The sequence below is a fragment of the Gadus chalcogrammus genome, chromosome 8 (assembly GCF_026213295.1).
Source record: "Gadus chalcogrammus isolate NIFS_2021 chromosome 8, NIFS_Gcha_1.0, whole genome shotgun sequence".
NCBI classification, from domain to species: Eukaryota; Metazoa; Chordata; class Actinopteri; order Gadiformes; family Gadidae; genus Gadus; species Gadus chalcogrammus.
In genome coordinates this window covers 21,675,294-21,688,096 of record NC_079419.1, presented here as the reverse complement: position 1 = coordinate 21,688,096, position 12,803 = coordinate 21,675,294, and the positions used below count along the sequence as shown (strand labels likewise).

Sequence of the window (12,803 nt, the reverse complement as noted above, 5' to 3'; positions counted from 1 at the left end):
TAACGTGTAGATGCTAATTAACATGTAATTTGTCAAAAATCTCCATCGGGAAGCAAATCTATAGCTGGTCATTATTGATAAAGGCCTCCAAAATCGACAGCTAATTACTCCCCTGAAACATATTCAAATATGATCATGTGTGGCACTGTTGCAATCGTCTCGAAACGTAGATGTCAAAGGACACCTTGTTTGTTCTGTTGCACCACCGGGAAGATATTTTCATACTTCTAATGGATTGATTCATGTTTTAAGGTTCTCGGAGTGAGACTTTAAATGGCTGCAGCAGAAGTGTTGAGACGAAAGATGACATCAAGAGATTTATAGAATATTCCCATTCACATTATGATTCTTCGTCGTAACATCCGACCAAACATCCTTTACATTCACAGAGCGAAGATTATGAAAGTCCAGGCTCAGCAAGTGCTCCATCTCGTTGCACCTGCACCTAGCGGCTCGCTTGCAAGATTTTGGCCTGAAGTTCTTCCCAGACCTACACCCTAGCCATCCAACATGCATATCTGAGAATCAGGCCTCTCTTTAATAATGACAAAAAGTTATGAGAGAAACACACATTAACTTTTTGTTATCTCATAAGCGGCGTGGTGCCGGCTCCTTTTGACCTTTTGACCCCCGACTTCAAAAACGTGGCCACAGGCCAGCTGTGTCTACACACCTTTAGCCACAAATGTACACCTCCATCCCACAAAAAAGGGGAACTAGAAACTAACCTCTGTCTTATGTACATTTACTGTACTGTTGGAGGTCACGCCCCTTTGCCGACCTTTTCGAGATAGCTAGGGATGCTAAAATGTTTACACACATTTCCCGGGGCCCTGTGTACGACATATCCGAGATTTGGAGTTCTAGCCCTTAGAGGAAAAAGTTTTCCCAAATGGAGTGTCATTTGGACAAAGCCCCTCAGAAGTGTAGCCTGCAAGACCTAATGGTTCAGAATGTGGTGGAAAAACAGTTTTTGAGATAGGAAGGTCCTACCGCCCTGAAATTTTAATACCTTATTCTAGGGCCTAACTGGGACCTCCGCACCGAAACTTGGCCCGGTCGGACCCCGAGGGCAGGAAGGGGGGGCCCTTCCTGCCCGAGACTTGGCCCGGTCAGACCCCGAGGGCAGGCCCCCCCTTCCTGCCCTCGGGGTCCGACCGGGCCAAGTTTCGGTGCGGAGGTCCCAGTTAGGCCCTAGAATAAGGTATTAAAATTTCAACTAACGTGCGTCTCATGACGTCACAGACCATGCTGGATTTGTTTACCTTCAGCACGCTTTGTTTTCCGGTTTTCTTTTTTACAAAATAAACGAGTCACACGGCTGTGTGCTCAACGTGCGAAGTTGTGTTCTTAACTTATTGCAATTTCCACAGCCTAATTATATATATAGGTTTTGGCATAAACATAACTAGGGTGCACTGTACTATCTGCGCACACCCTTTCTGAAGCCTCTCTCGCTCTCTCTCTCTCTGTCCCTCCCGCTCTCTCTTTCTCTCTCTCTCGTACCGTTTTGTGGAGCACGTTAATTGTCTTAGAACACTCCCATTCAGAATGCATTGGTTTACATTTCGTTTTGTGTAACACGCAAAAAGTCGGACTATCGTGCTCGGGAACACGCTTCAATAGATTAACGTTCGTGCGCAGGAGCACGCAATTGCGTGATACCGGGTTGTACACTCAATGTTCGCGGAACAAGCAAACTGCGTCGCAAATCAACCCAGATAGTATTTGGTCAAACGCACTGTATTGGATCACTGTAGGAAATATGAGATGCCGGCAAGTTTGTTTCCACGGCGGGATAGTGAAGCATGCAAAGCAGTTGGGTTAAAACTGCACAAGGTTGCCTCTACGGATGGGTCATTACTAGGGCTGGGTATCACTAGGTACCCCACGATACGATACTATCACGATATTTTACCCACGATAACGATAATATCACGATACAGCGATTATCGATATATTGCAAGAAATTTCACCCACGATACATCACGATATCTGTGGCACTGAAGAAATTCAGAATTAATTACAAAAACATTTTATGCAAAGTAACAGAAAATTAGAAAACAAAATAAATGCAGAAAACATTTCATTGCTTAGTAATCAACTTTTCTGTAAACAATGGACACAGTGCTGCTGAACAAGCAGAATCAAATTGTTTTATGAACACAAAGAACAAAGTTAACACAGAGCAAAAATAAAATTCAACTGAATCTGTAATGTGCAAACGTTTCAAAACAGCATGTTCTTCTTCAGGAAGAGCAACTGGTCAGCATGCTCAGAGGTGAGACAGCTCCTTTGAGAGCTGATTATGTCACCTGCTGTAGAGAAGACACGTTCCGCAGGTACACTGGTCCCTGGGACACAGAGATGTCTTTGGGCCAGCTTGGCAAGGAGTGGGTAGGCTTGAGCATGAGACTTCCACCAGTGCAACGGGTCATCAGTCAGTGTTAGTGGTGGAGCATCTAGGTATTGCTTGACCTCTCTTTCTGCCAAGGAAGAAGCCGACAGTCGTTGGTGGGTCATCTTGAATGTCTGACCAAGGAGATCAGTGAGCGCAGACTTCCTCTTCCTTGGTGTGTGTGCACTCACTGCGCTAGTCTCTGGAGTCTGTGGGTCAGGGCTTCCCTCCTTGTCGTCAGGGCTCAATTGAAATGTATCCATGTCTGCATCATCTTCCTGTAAGAAAATGGACAGTGATACCATTTACATTTCTAGTTAAAAACATGTTTTTAGGTAATATAAAGTCTCAAAACTATTGCTATGAATTTACATTCTTCTGCATGTCTTTTTAATAACAACAATAACTTCAATTTATAGAGATGAATTTATTTTGTTAAATAGATTTTTATATATGTATGAATTAGATAATGTGTATATGGCATTTAGCAGTACTTGAAGGCAGAAAAGAAGAGAAAAAACTGAGAAAAAATGACTTATTAATGTCAAATTCATCTTAATAATACCTTGAGAGCAGCAGCCATTTCCATTAATTTGGTGTTTGTGTCCTGGGCGTCTTGTGGCAATAGGAACTGCAGAGACTTAAACCTGGGGTCTAAGGCTGACGAGATGCGCAGGAACTTTTTCTCCTCCATAGAGTCATAGCGTCTGGACAGGTCTCGGTGGATGGCGGTCTTGATCTCTCTAACGAGAGAGGAATCTTCAATGGTGGCAGTGGTGTCACTCAAAAGCTGGGCAAGGAGCGGAGCAATTATGGAGATTGTTGGGCTCTTCTCCTCGCACATGATTTTTGTTGCCACCAGCATTGGCTTGAGGGCTTGCACAACCTGTTCGGCATTTGAGATGTCGGTCTCAGTCAGGGTGCACATGTCACTAGTGCTCTTTCTTACCTTAATGAAAGAACACAGGCAGACAGAATGGAACTTTCATTAAAAACATCAATTAAATGTACATTTTGAATTTTCATAATTATATTATTACACTACATTCGCTTGTAATTTGTAACCTGCTCAGAATTCAACTTGCCTATGCCTTAATGCAAGAACAGAGCCACATAGAACAAGAAATCATGAGATAATATTATAATTATGAGCATATTTCAATTTATATTTTTTCACAAACACAACATTATTAATTTAATCTACATATGATGCATAAACAAAACACTTACACACACAGACTCAATACACAAACGTTATGCTATCAGCAAAAATATTACATTATATTAGAATAAATAAACCTACCTCAGGAGATAAGAGGGCAGCACAGACGGCAGGCTGCTGCTCAAGGAACCTGGCCAGCATCTCATAAGCGCTGTTCCACCGTACAGCAACGTCTGTGATCAGCTTGTGATGTGGCAGTGCAAGCATCCTTTGGTTTCTCTTCAGTGCATCGGCGGCTGTAGTGCTTCTGTGAAAAAACGTCGAAATCCTGCGGACTCTCCCGGTCAGTCGAGCAGCAGCTGGCACTTTCAGTGCGTGCTGTGCAACAAGGTTAAGCACGTGTGCAAAACACCGAACGTGTTGGTATCCAGTTAGCTCAACAGCAACAGTCATATTAGATGCGTTGTCAGTGACAACCGCCGGGTCTTTCCCCGTGAGCTTCCACTCTTCCGTAGCCTTCCGTATGACTTCTGCCATGTTGGCACCGGTGTGCGACTCGGACATCGCCCGGTCTGGAGAACATAGGACCGCAGTTCCCACTCCAGAAGAAAATGAACAGTGAATGTCACAAATTATTCTGTGGCCCTGGACGTCCACGCGTCGCATGTAAGTGCAACTCTCTCAGCAGACTGAAGTGCGTTTTCCACATGTGCTTTCGTCTCTGTATACAAAGCGGGAATTGCTTTTTCAGTGAAGTATTTCCTACAGGGTATGTCATATCTTGGTTCCAGTGTATTTAACATTCGGCGGAAACCTTCATTTTCAACTACACTGTATGGTCTGAGATCTTTACAAATGAAGCAAGCAATGGACTTTGTAATACTTGCAGCCCTGGGGGACCCAGAAGGAAACTTTGCTTTAAATGCAGTGTTGATTGTAGGCTGGCTTACAGAAGCATTCCTCTCCTCCGCGGCAAGCTCGGGATGATGACGGACAAGATGGCTGTGCATGTTCGTTGTGTTGCCCGTGTACTTGACCTTAGCAAGGCAGTTCTTGCAGATTGCGAACTCTTTATCGAGCGTTGCACTGTCAGTGTGGTAAAAGCCGAAGTGGGCCCAGACTTTTGATTTGAAAGTCGACGGTGCATCTTTCACCGGCTTTGGTCTGTTTCCGTTTTCGAATCCCCCGCCTTCCGCCATTCCTCCGTATGCGTCTCCCTCTTCTTCTTTGTTTTTCACTGACTGCGGACTTCACTCTAATTCATGAGCGCCTCATGTGGGGTCTTGAAGTAGTGACTCTGTATATTAAATCTGTAGCGGGTTTTAGTGAGAGAATCTGTTTAGAACGGCTGTATGTTTATTGTTTAATTATCGATATTTGGCGTCAGCATATCGATAACGTCCCGCAAGACGAAATATCGCGATATGTCGTAGTATCGATATTTTGGCACACCCCTAGTCATTACTCTATACAAAATTGCACAATGTGGTTTTCACATGAACCGTGCCGGAAGGAACCAATCCCATTCGAACTCCAAGGCAAACAAAGCCCAAGCCACCGGTACCTGTTCGCACCACTCCGTAACGGCGGTCAACGTTTATGGTCGGTTATAAATAATAATGAGTACTGGCTGAACTTCAGTACATTCACCATTCAAAGCGCAACAATTTAAAGGTGGAAATCTCAACCACTATCTAACAATTAAAACCGCTTTTACCCTTAGCGAGTACCTGCTAAACTCAGTGCATTCACTATTTAACAATCAAACCCCTTGAATTCGTCTCCAGCGCGGTACAAACATTAGATCTAGACGGGAGTGGATAACTTCTATCTACAGTCCCATAAAAACACACTCCTGGCCCTTTGCTCCTTGAATATAATTATTTAATTTAATCTGTTAGCGTATCCGCGGCCGTCCAACTAACCGGCTGTTATGAATTTCAACCCGGGGCCCGAAACCATGGAGCTCAAGCTCTTCACCTAAATGTTCTTATAACTAATTCTATTGCAGATTCAATCTTTAAGACAATCGGTTCGGCTTACCTAATACCTGCGTGGCCTGCGAAGAGCTTGTTTTGCGTCTCGGTGGCCGCGCGTCCGCGAGTCCCGGTCCCGGGACTTCCCAAGAACGTACGGGGTCACCAAATTTTGCAGAGTTCTTCAAGGAAAGTGGTCAAATCCGGATATCTTTTTAAGTAACTTTATTCGTTAAAGTATTTCGGTATGGTAACTACGGAGCAAAAGGAGGTGGAAGCGTGTTGAACACGTGCTGAGCGTCTCCCAGCTGATCAAAAACTGTCACGGTCTGTCCGTCACGCCCCCTTCACCCTCGCAGCTGGGCTGCGTCAGGTGGTTAGTGGAGCCTTTAATTTGGCTGAACACTGTTCACCTGTTGCCAGATTGTCTTCGCAGGTACATGCAAGTCTCTCCAGCTATTCGCCTACCTCCTGTTCCCGGTTTCCCGATCCTGCCTGTCCTCGACTACGTTCCCCGCCTCGTCCTTCTGGATCCTCGTTCGCCTGTCTCCTGTCCCGGCTTCCCGACCCTGCCTGTCCCCGACTACGTTCCCCGTCTCGTCCCTCTGGATCCTCGTTCGCCTGTCTTCTGCCCCGGTTTCCCGATCCTGCCTGACCCCGACTATTCTCCGCCCCGTCCCCGTTGATTTGCTTGGCGTAGTAAAGATCGGAATTTCATTGTGTCTGAGTCGTGCTTTTGGGTTCTAATCTGCCAGTCTCCTCAGTGGAGCGTGACAGTACAATCTGGCCTAACATGAACCCAGCCGACTCAGATTCTTTCCAGAACGAACTACAGGCGCAAAGCAGCGTTCTGCAACGCCATGACCAACAACTTACCACCATGGCGGAGGGTCTGCAGATGCTGGACGCTCGCCACGAGAGCAGCATGGAATCGGTCCGGGATCACTTGCGGAGGTTTCCCGTCGCCGCTCCTCATCCCGGTTCCTCTTCGACGTCTGAGGCTCGTGTGCCTCCTCCGGGACGCTGCTCCGGGGCTCCTGGTTCTTGACGCCCCTTCCTGGTGCAGTGCTCCCTCTCCTTTGAACTCCAACCCTCAGCCTTTCCCTCTGAGCGGTCTCGGGTGGCTTGCATTGTCTCTCTGCTCACCGGAAGAGCCAGGGACTGGGGAACCGCCGAATGGGAGAGGGACTCGCCTATCTGCGCTTCGGTTAGTGCTTTCTCTACGGAGCTCCGTAAGGTTTTCGATCATGAGACTCCGGGTAGGGAGGCAGCTCGGGGGTTGCTGAATCTAACCCAAGGTGGGAGAACCGTCGCGGACTACGCTATCGAGTTCCGCACCATCGCGGCTGATAGTAGCTGGAACGGCCCCTCCCTCCTAGACGCTTTCTACCATGGGCTCTCCGGTCGCATCAAGGATGAGCTGGACATGTCGTTGGCCACCCAACTGGAGATTGGTCGCGAGCTCCTGGAGAAACCCATCCACGCCACGGCTCTCGACGGCCGTCTTCTTTGCCGGGTTACCTATCGATCAGTCCCACTCCAAATAAGCATGTCAGGTAATCACACCGAGACACGTGCCTTTCACCTCATTCACTCTCCATAACAGCCAGTCATACTGGGGTGTCCCTGGTTAAGAAGACACAATCCACACATAGAGTGGTCTACTGGAGCCATCTTTCAGTGGAGTTCACACTGTCATGCTGTCTGTCTTAAAGCTGCACTTTCATCTGCTCCTAGTCCGCCTGCCCTTTCTGATTTCCCAGACCTGTCTAGCGTTCCTGGGGAGTACCTGGATCTAAAGGAGGTCTTCAATAAGACCCGGGCCACCTCCCTGCCACCTGATCGACCGTACGACTGTGCCATTGACTTGCTTCCTGGCATGTCGCCCCCTAGAGGGGGTCTCTACTCCTTGTCTGCTCCGGAAAGCAGAGCCATGGAGCAGTACATCCAGGGGTCACTGGCAGCAGGGATCATCCGGCCTTCCTCGTCTCCTGCTGGAGCGGGGTTTTTCTTTGTTGCGAAGAAAGATGGTTTCCCGATCCTGCCTGCCCCCGACTATTCTCCGCCCCGTCCCCGTTGATTTGCTTGGTGAAGTAAAGATCGGAATTTCATTGTGTTTGCTTGTATCTGAGTCGTGCTTTTGGGTTCTAATCTGCCAGTCTCCTCAGTGGAGCGTGACAAAAGCATTAACCCTTTGTCTGCTAGCAGCTTGAAGATTCTGACGTCCTACTTCTCTGTCGAGATTGATAGGGTCAAGTGGGCGTGGCCTATATGAAGTGGGCGTGGCCGGGGTGACGTAATGGCTTCGGCTTCTTCACCTATCTAAAGGTGCTGCCTTCTGTGGATGGAGCAGCCTTCAATAAGGTCTTGCTCCCCTTGTGGCTATGTATAGTATTTACGGTTTATATGTTTGGTCCTGCTTCCTAGTGGTTAAGTGAGGGTAATACAGCTTGTGTGTTTGAATCTGCTTCCTAGAGGCTATGTGGAGGCAGCTCAGGTTCTTAAAATACGTAACAGTTGTGTTTCGTTCAAAGCACACATCTCCATCATCTCCATCGCCACAGGCTAGTGGAACAGATGAGCATGACGAACAGTATTCTGAGGTATTAAGTCACTGCTGTGTACGCTCTCGCATCAAATTTTGGGGGGCAAACGGCCTTACTCTAAATGTTGGTTATCTTTCTTTCAAAGCACACATCTCCAGGGTCCCCATCGCCACAGGCTAGTGGAACATTCTGAGGTATTAAGACGATGCTGCGTGTGAGACATTTGTATTGATAAGTTACAGTTGATGAAACAGTAGGGTATACTTCCAGGCATTTAGCTGATGATAAAAGAATTAACAAAATAAAAGTACACATTCATTGTCAAGGTATTGTTAAATTACATAAAGTTGTATGACAAAAATGTGTAAACTAAAAGAGTATTTAGTGTGTAAAGTCATGTAGTACATTTTGTACTAACATTGTCTATTTTCATTAGGGCACAGAGAGCGACAAAAATGTCGCTCTCTGTGTGGGATTCTTAAAGATTGTCCCAAATAAACCGACATTCTTTCATATTAATAATAATAATAATAATCAGAGGCGGACAGAGTACACAGATTCCTTACTTGAGTAAAAGTACAGATACCCCTTGCTAAATTTTACTCAAGTACAAGTAAAAGTACTACAGTCAGATGTCTACTTAAGTAAAAGTACTAAAGTACTTGTTTTTAAAAGTACTTGAGTATCATGAGTACAAGAGTAAATTTTCTAAATATTGCATTACTACTGCCACGGTGCTTACAGTACATTTATGTATAGAAATGTCCTACATGGAGTTATGAAAAATGTTTATGTTAATACCTTGGAGAATGTAAAAGGAATTGAAAGTAAAATCAAGTAATTTATCTTTTTACGCTTTATTGAGCATCTCACTTGCCTAACAAGTGCGTAACACAAGGGCTCACCACATGGGAATGACACTCATTTCAAACACAGCAACTCATGACTCAATGACTACTCATGCTACAGTGTCAACATATCAAAGATATACAGCACAGTACTGCATTCAACATACCTCTCAAGTACTCCTCACTGAAAATAACTATGTTACTTACCCAAGAAACAATTCCAAAACAATGTAATTAAGTAAATGATTTCAGTTATGAGAACAGCATGGGCATAGTTTTATAACACTGTACACTGATATATGAAAAGTAATATATAAATGATTGGTATGAAAACTAATTCGGCTGAAAATTGGGCAAACTGCCGTCATTCAAATCAAATAATTTACAACACTAGTATAATTCACAATGACATAGTATGCTTTAAAAGTGGAAAGGCTAACATCCACACCTCCAAATTATTTGTATTATTATTATTGTGTGTGTGTGTGTGTGTGTGTGTGTGTGTGTGTGTGTGTGTGTGTTGTACTTCAGTTCAATCAAATTTTATGAACTCCTTGTTCAACTTGAGGAGAAGTTGGTTCTCAAAATTCTGTGAATGAATTGATCCCCTTCTTGGGGTGAAAAGCAAACCGGCAATGCTAAAAAGCCTTTCACACGCTGCTGAAGCTGGCAGGGCTGTGTTGAGCTTTAGTGAGAGGTTACGCACAGCTGGATAGGGGGCCACTGTATTCACTCCATCAGCTGTAGCGGCTAGGTATCCATCAAGTTGCTGACTTATCTCATTGGAAAGTGTAGGCTTGACATTGGAGAAGAAGTCATCATCTTCAGAAGAGGATGCTGTGGTATCAGGAGACCGAAGACCTTCATCATGTTCTGGCAGATGTGTCTTGATGTAACTAAGGCCTTGATTAGAAACAGCAGAATCACACCAACAAACACACATTTTTGTTATTATTACTCTGTAAGTAAGCAACTGCATAGAATCATTGTTGGATGTAAAGGTTTTTGAAAAAACAAGCAAACAAACAAAAATAAAACGTTTTCCTTACCAAGCTGTAGGACTGTGTCATTGCTGGTCCAGGAGGTTTTGAACCTTGGAACAAGTATGGCTGCTGCAATTAGCTCTGGCTCTGACATCATGCTCTCAAACCGCTTCCTCAAACCTTCAAGAAGAGCATCAACAAGTGGCTTGCAAAATCTGAGTGAGGGTCTGGACTTTTCAAGCTTGGTTGTGAGGGTGGTGATTGTCGGGAGCAGCCAGCCCATCTGAATGTTGACTTCACCTTGTAGTTTGTTCAAGGACTTCGCAACTGGACTCATGGTGGTGACATATTCCCCTAAAAAGGCTATGTCAGCCGGACTGTACCTAATAGAAACAGAAGAAAATAAACAAACACATATTTCCACAAAATGTATACAGAACCACTGTGCAATGCTGGACATTTATTAATTTGTTTATGTACCTACAGCAGATAATGTGGTAAGCATTATTCTAACAAATTAAGAACACAATTATACATTAACATAAGCTACTTACATTGGAACATTGAGTGCAGCACAGACCGTTCTCACAGACCCCTGTCCTTGGTCTTTAATGATTCTGACCACACGTTCCACGGCCATGAAAGACGAGTTCCATCGAGTTGAATTAGGCTGTACCAAGTGAAGCTTACAGTGTTCCTCTATAAGCTCAGCATTTTGAGGAGACCTTGATGCTTTATTCCAGAGTGCCTGACACTTAGAAAAGGCTGATCTGGACAATTTCTTGTAAGCTTCTGTCGTATTAGCCTTATCAACATCGACTGTGGAAACTAAATTTAGTAAATGACATGCACACCGATGATGTTTCGGCAGCTGATACTGAAGCCCATCATCTTCCTCCAGAATGGCTTCCACATCAATGAGTTCCACCTCCTCTTCACCATCAGATGCATCACAATCTTCTCCTACTTCTTCGATTGTGCCTTCTGCAACTAACTCTTCATTGTTATTTTCGTCCTGCTGACCAAAGACACAGAACGCTTTGACGAAATTCGACCCGTTGTCTGTTGTAGTTCTAACAACCTTTAGACTTATTTCATACTCGGCATGAATGTCGGTCAAAACAGCTGCCAAGGCATCGAATGTGTGGGAGCCTCTTAGTTGACGGCAAGCAAGGGCAGCTGAACGGCGTTCAAAACTGCAAGGATCGAGCCAGTGGGCTGTTACACCTATAAAGCTTCTTCTCCTGGCCGTCCAACAATCAGTAGTGGTGGCAATGTATGGTACCTCTTTCATTACGTTCTTGAGACTTTCTTTCATTTTAGATGTAGCTGAATCAATCTTACGCCGCACAGTTGTGCGGGACATGACAGCACTTCTCGGTTGCAATTCTACAATAAGGTCTTGAAAGGATGGTTTCTCAACCAGGGAGAAGGGCTGGGGACCTTGAACGATGAAGCGGAGGATAGCCTGATCAACCGTCTTCTGAGACACCTGCTTGGTCTCCAACAGCTTCATTTGCTTCCCCTTGAAGCCTGTTCCACCATCCGATGGCCCAGGCGCGTCGTTAGCAATTGAAAACATCCGGGGCTTTAGCCCGGGGGGGAGCACCGTCCTGACTCCTGCGTGCTACGGTATCTTAATTAATTAAATAATTAATTAATTAATGTATTGATTAATTAATTAATTAATGTATTGATTAATTAATTAATTAATGTATCGATTAATTAATTAAGGGCGCCCCCAACACATAGGTTGCCTATGCCGAGCGCCAGGGCAAAAATAAGACATTAGAATAGCCTATATAGCTGCGTGCACTGACCTTTCTCCCCCAGCCAGGCAACGGCAAGTAAGTAGTGGTCTGCTTTTATGTTTCATTTTTAAGTTATTACTTATTGTCAGTGTAGGTTTAATGTTACAGATAAAAACATGCTTTATATTTACTCAGCATTTCAGAGTTCTAATGTTTTCCCGGAATATGCATTCCTAAACTGTTCACTCAAGTTCTCTTTAAGATCGCATGAGATGATATGTGCTATCGCGCGACCTGTAACCAGGAAGTAAACACTCGCTTGCATGAAATGATATGCGCTATCGCGCGACGTGTAACCAGGTTGTAGATTTAAATAATGAAAAAATAATCTTCCCAGACTTTCTGTTACTTGCTTATGCTGTATGCAAGTTGTTTAAGAAGCTTATCTCCATATAAATCTGAGCTGTACATGAATCTGTTAATGAAGTCTTATTTCGACTCCTTCCTCCACTTCACTATTCATGTTCTGTTGCTTGCAGTTAACTACAGCCGCCCTTCCTGGGTAATGCCACCACCAATCCCTGGTCATCCATTGAAGCCATCTCTCTCACTCTGCACAGTCACACTGTTGCCGCTTCATTCTCATTGTCTCATAATCTCATTATTATGGCTGCTGTGGATGCTTTAAGAAATAAACATTTTTCTCTTAGATAAAATCAAACCAGTGGGATGTTAGATTGAAAACCTCCAAAGCAATGTATTAAAAATTGAAAGACAGTCCTATGTGAAGTTTCTTTTTTGGGGATTTTCAAAATGAGGTACCAGAATGGATTGTCAACCCACTGTTTCTCAACCCTCTCCGATTATTACTATGAGTAGTAGTATTGCATGCATACAGTACTCACATCAGCGCCACAGTAAGCCTATAGAGGCTGCAACCATTTGCTTCTCAAAAGATTGTAGTGTTTTAGAATGAACAACCACTAGAGAGACAAGACAAGACTATTTTGATTGACAAGTTGGCTAGATTTATATATGTATTTATATTATTTTTTTATTTATAAGAATGAAAGAAATTGTGTAATGAAAGAATAAACAATGATTGATGCATTTTGTTTGAATAACATCTTGCTCCCGCG

General features: G+C 44.3%; 1 protein-coding gene across 1 annotated transcript; it reads right to left on the bottom strand.

The window, feature by feature from the left end:
• Positions 1–9,462: 9,462 nt before the first annotated feature.
• On the bottom strand, positions 9,463–11,495 carry LOC130387936 (uncharacterized). The gene is made up of 4 exons (XM_056597228.1): positions 11,199–11,495; positions 10,768–10,928; positions 9,980–10,296; positions 9,463–9,833 (listed from the first exon to the last, which is right to left on the bottom strand). The coding sequence occupies exons 1-4, from the start codon at positions 11,493–11,495 to the stop codon at positions 9,463–9,465; spliced, it is 1,146 nt and encodes a 381-aa protein (XP_056453203.1).
• Positions 11,496–12,803: the final 1,308 nt, after the last annotated feature.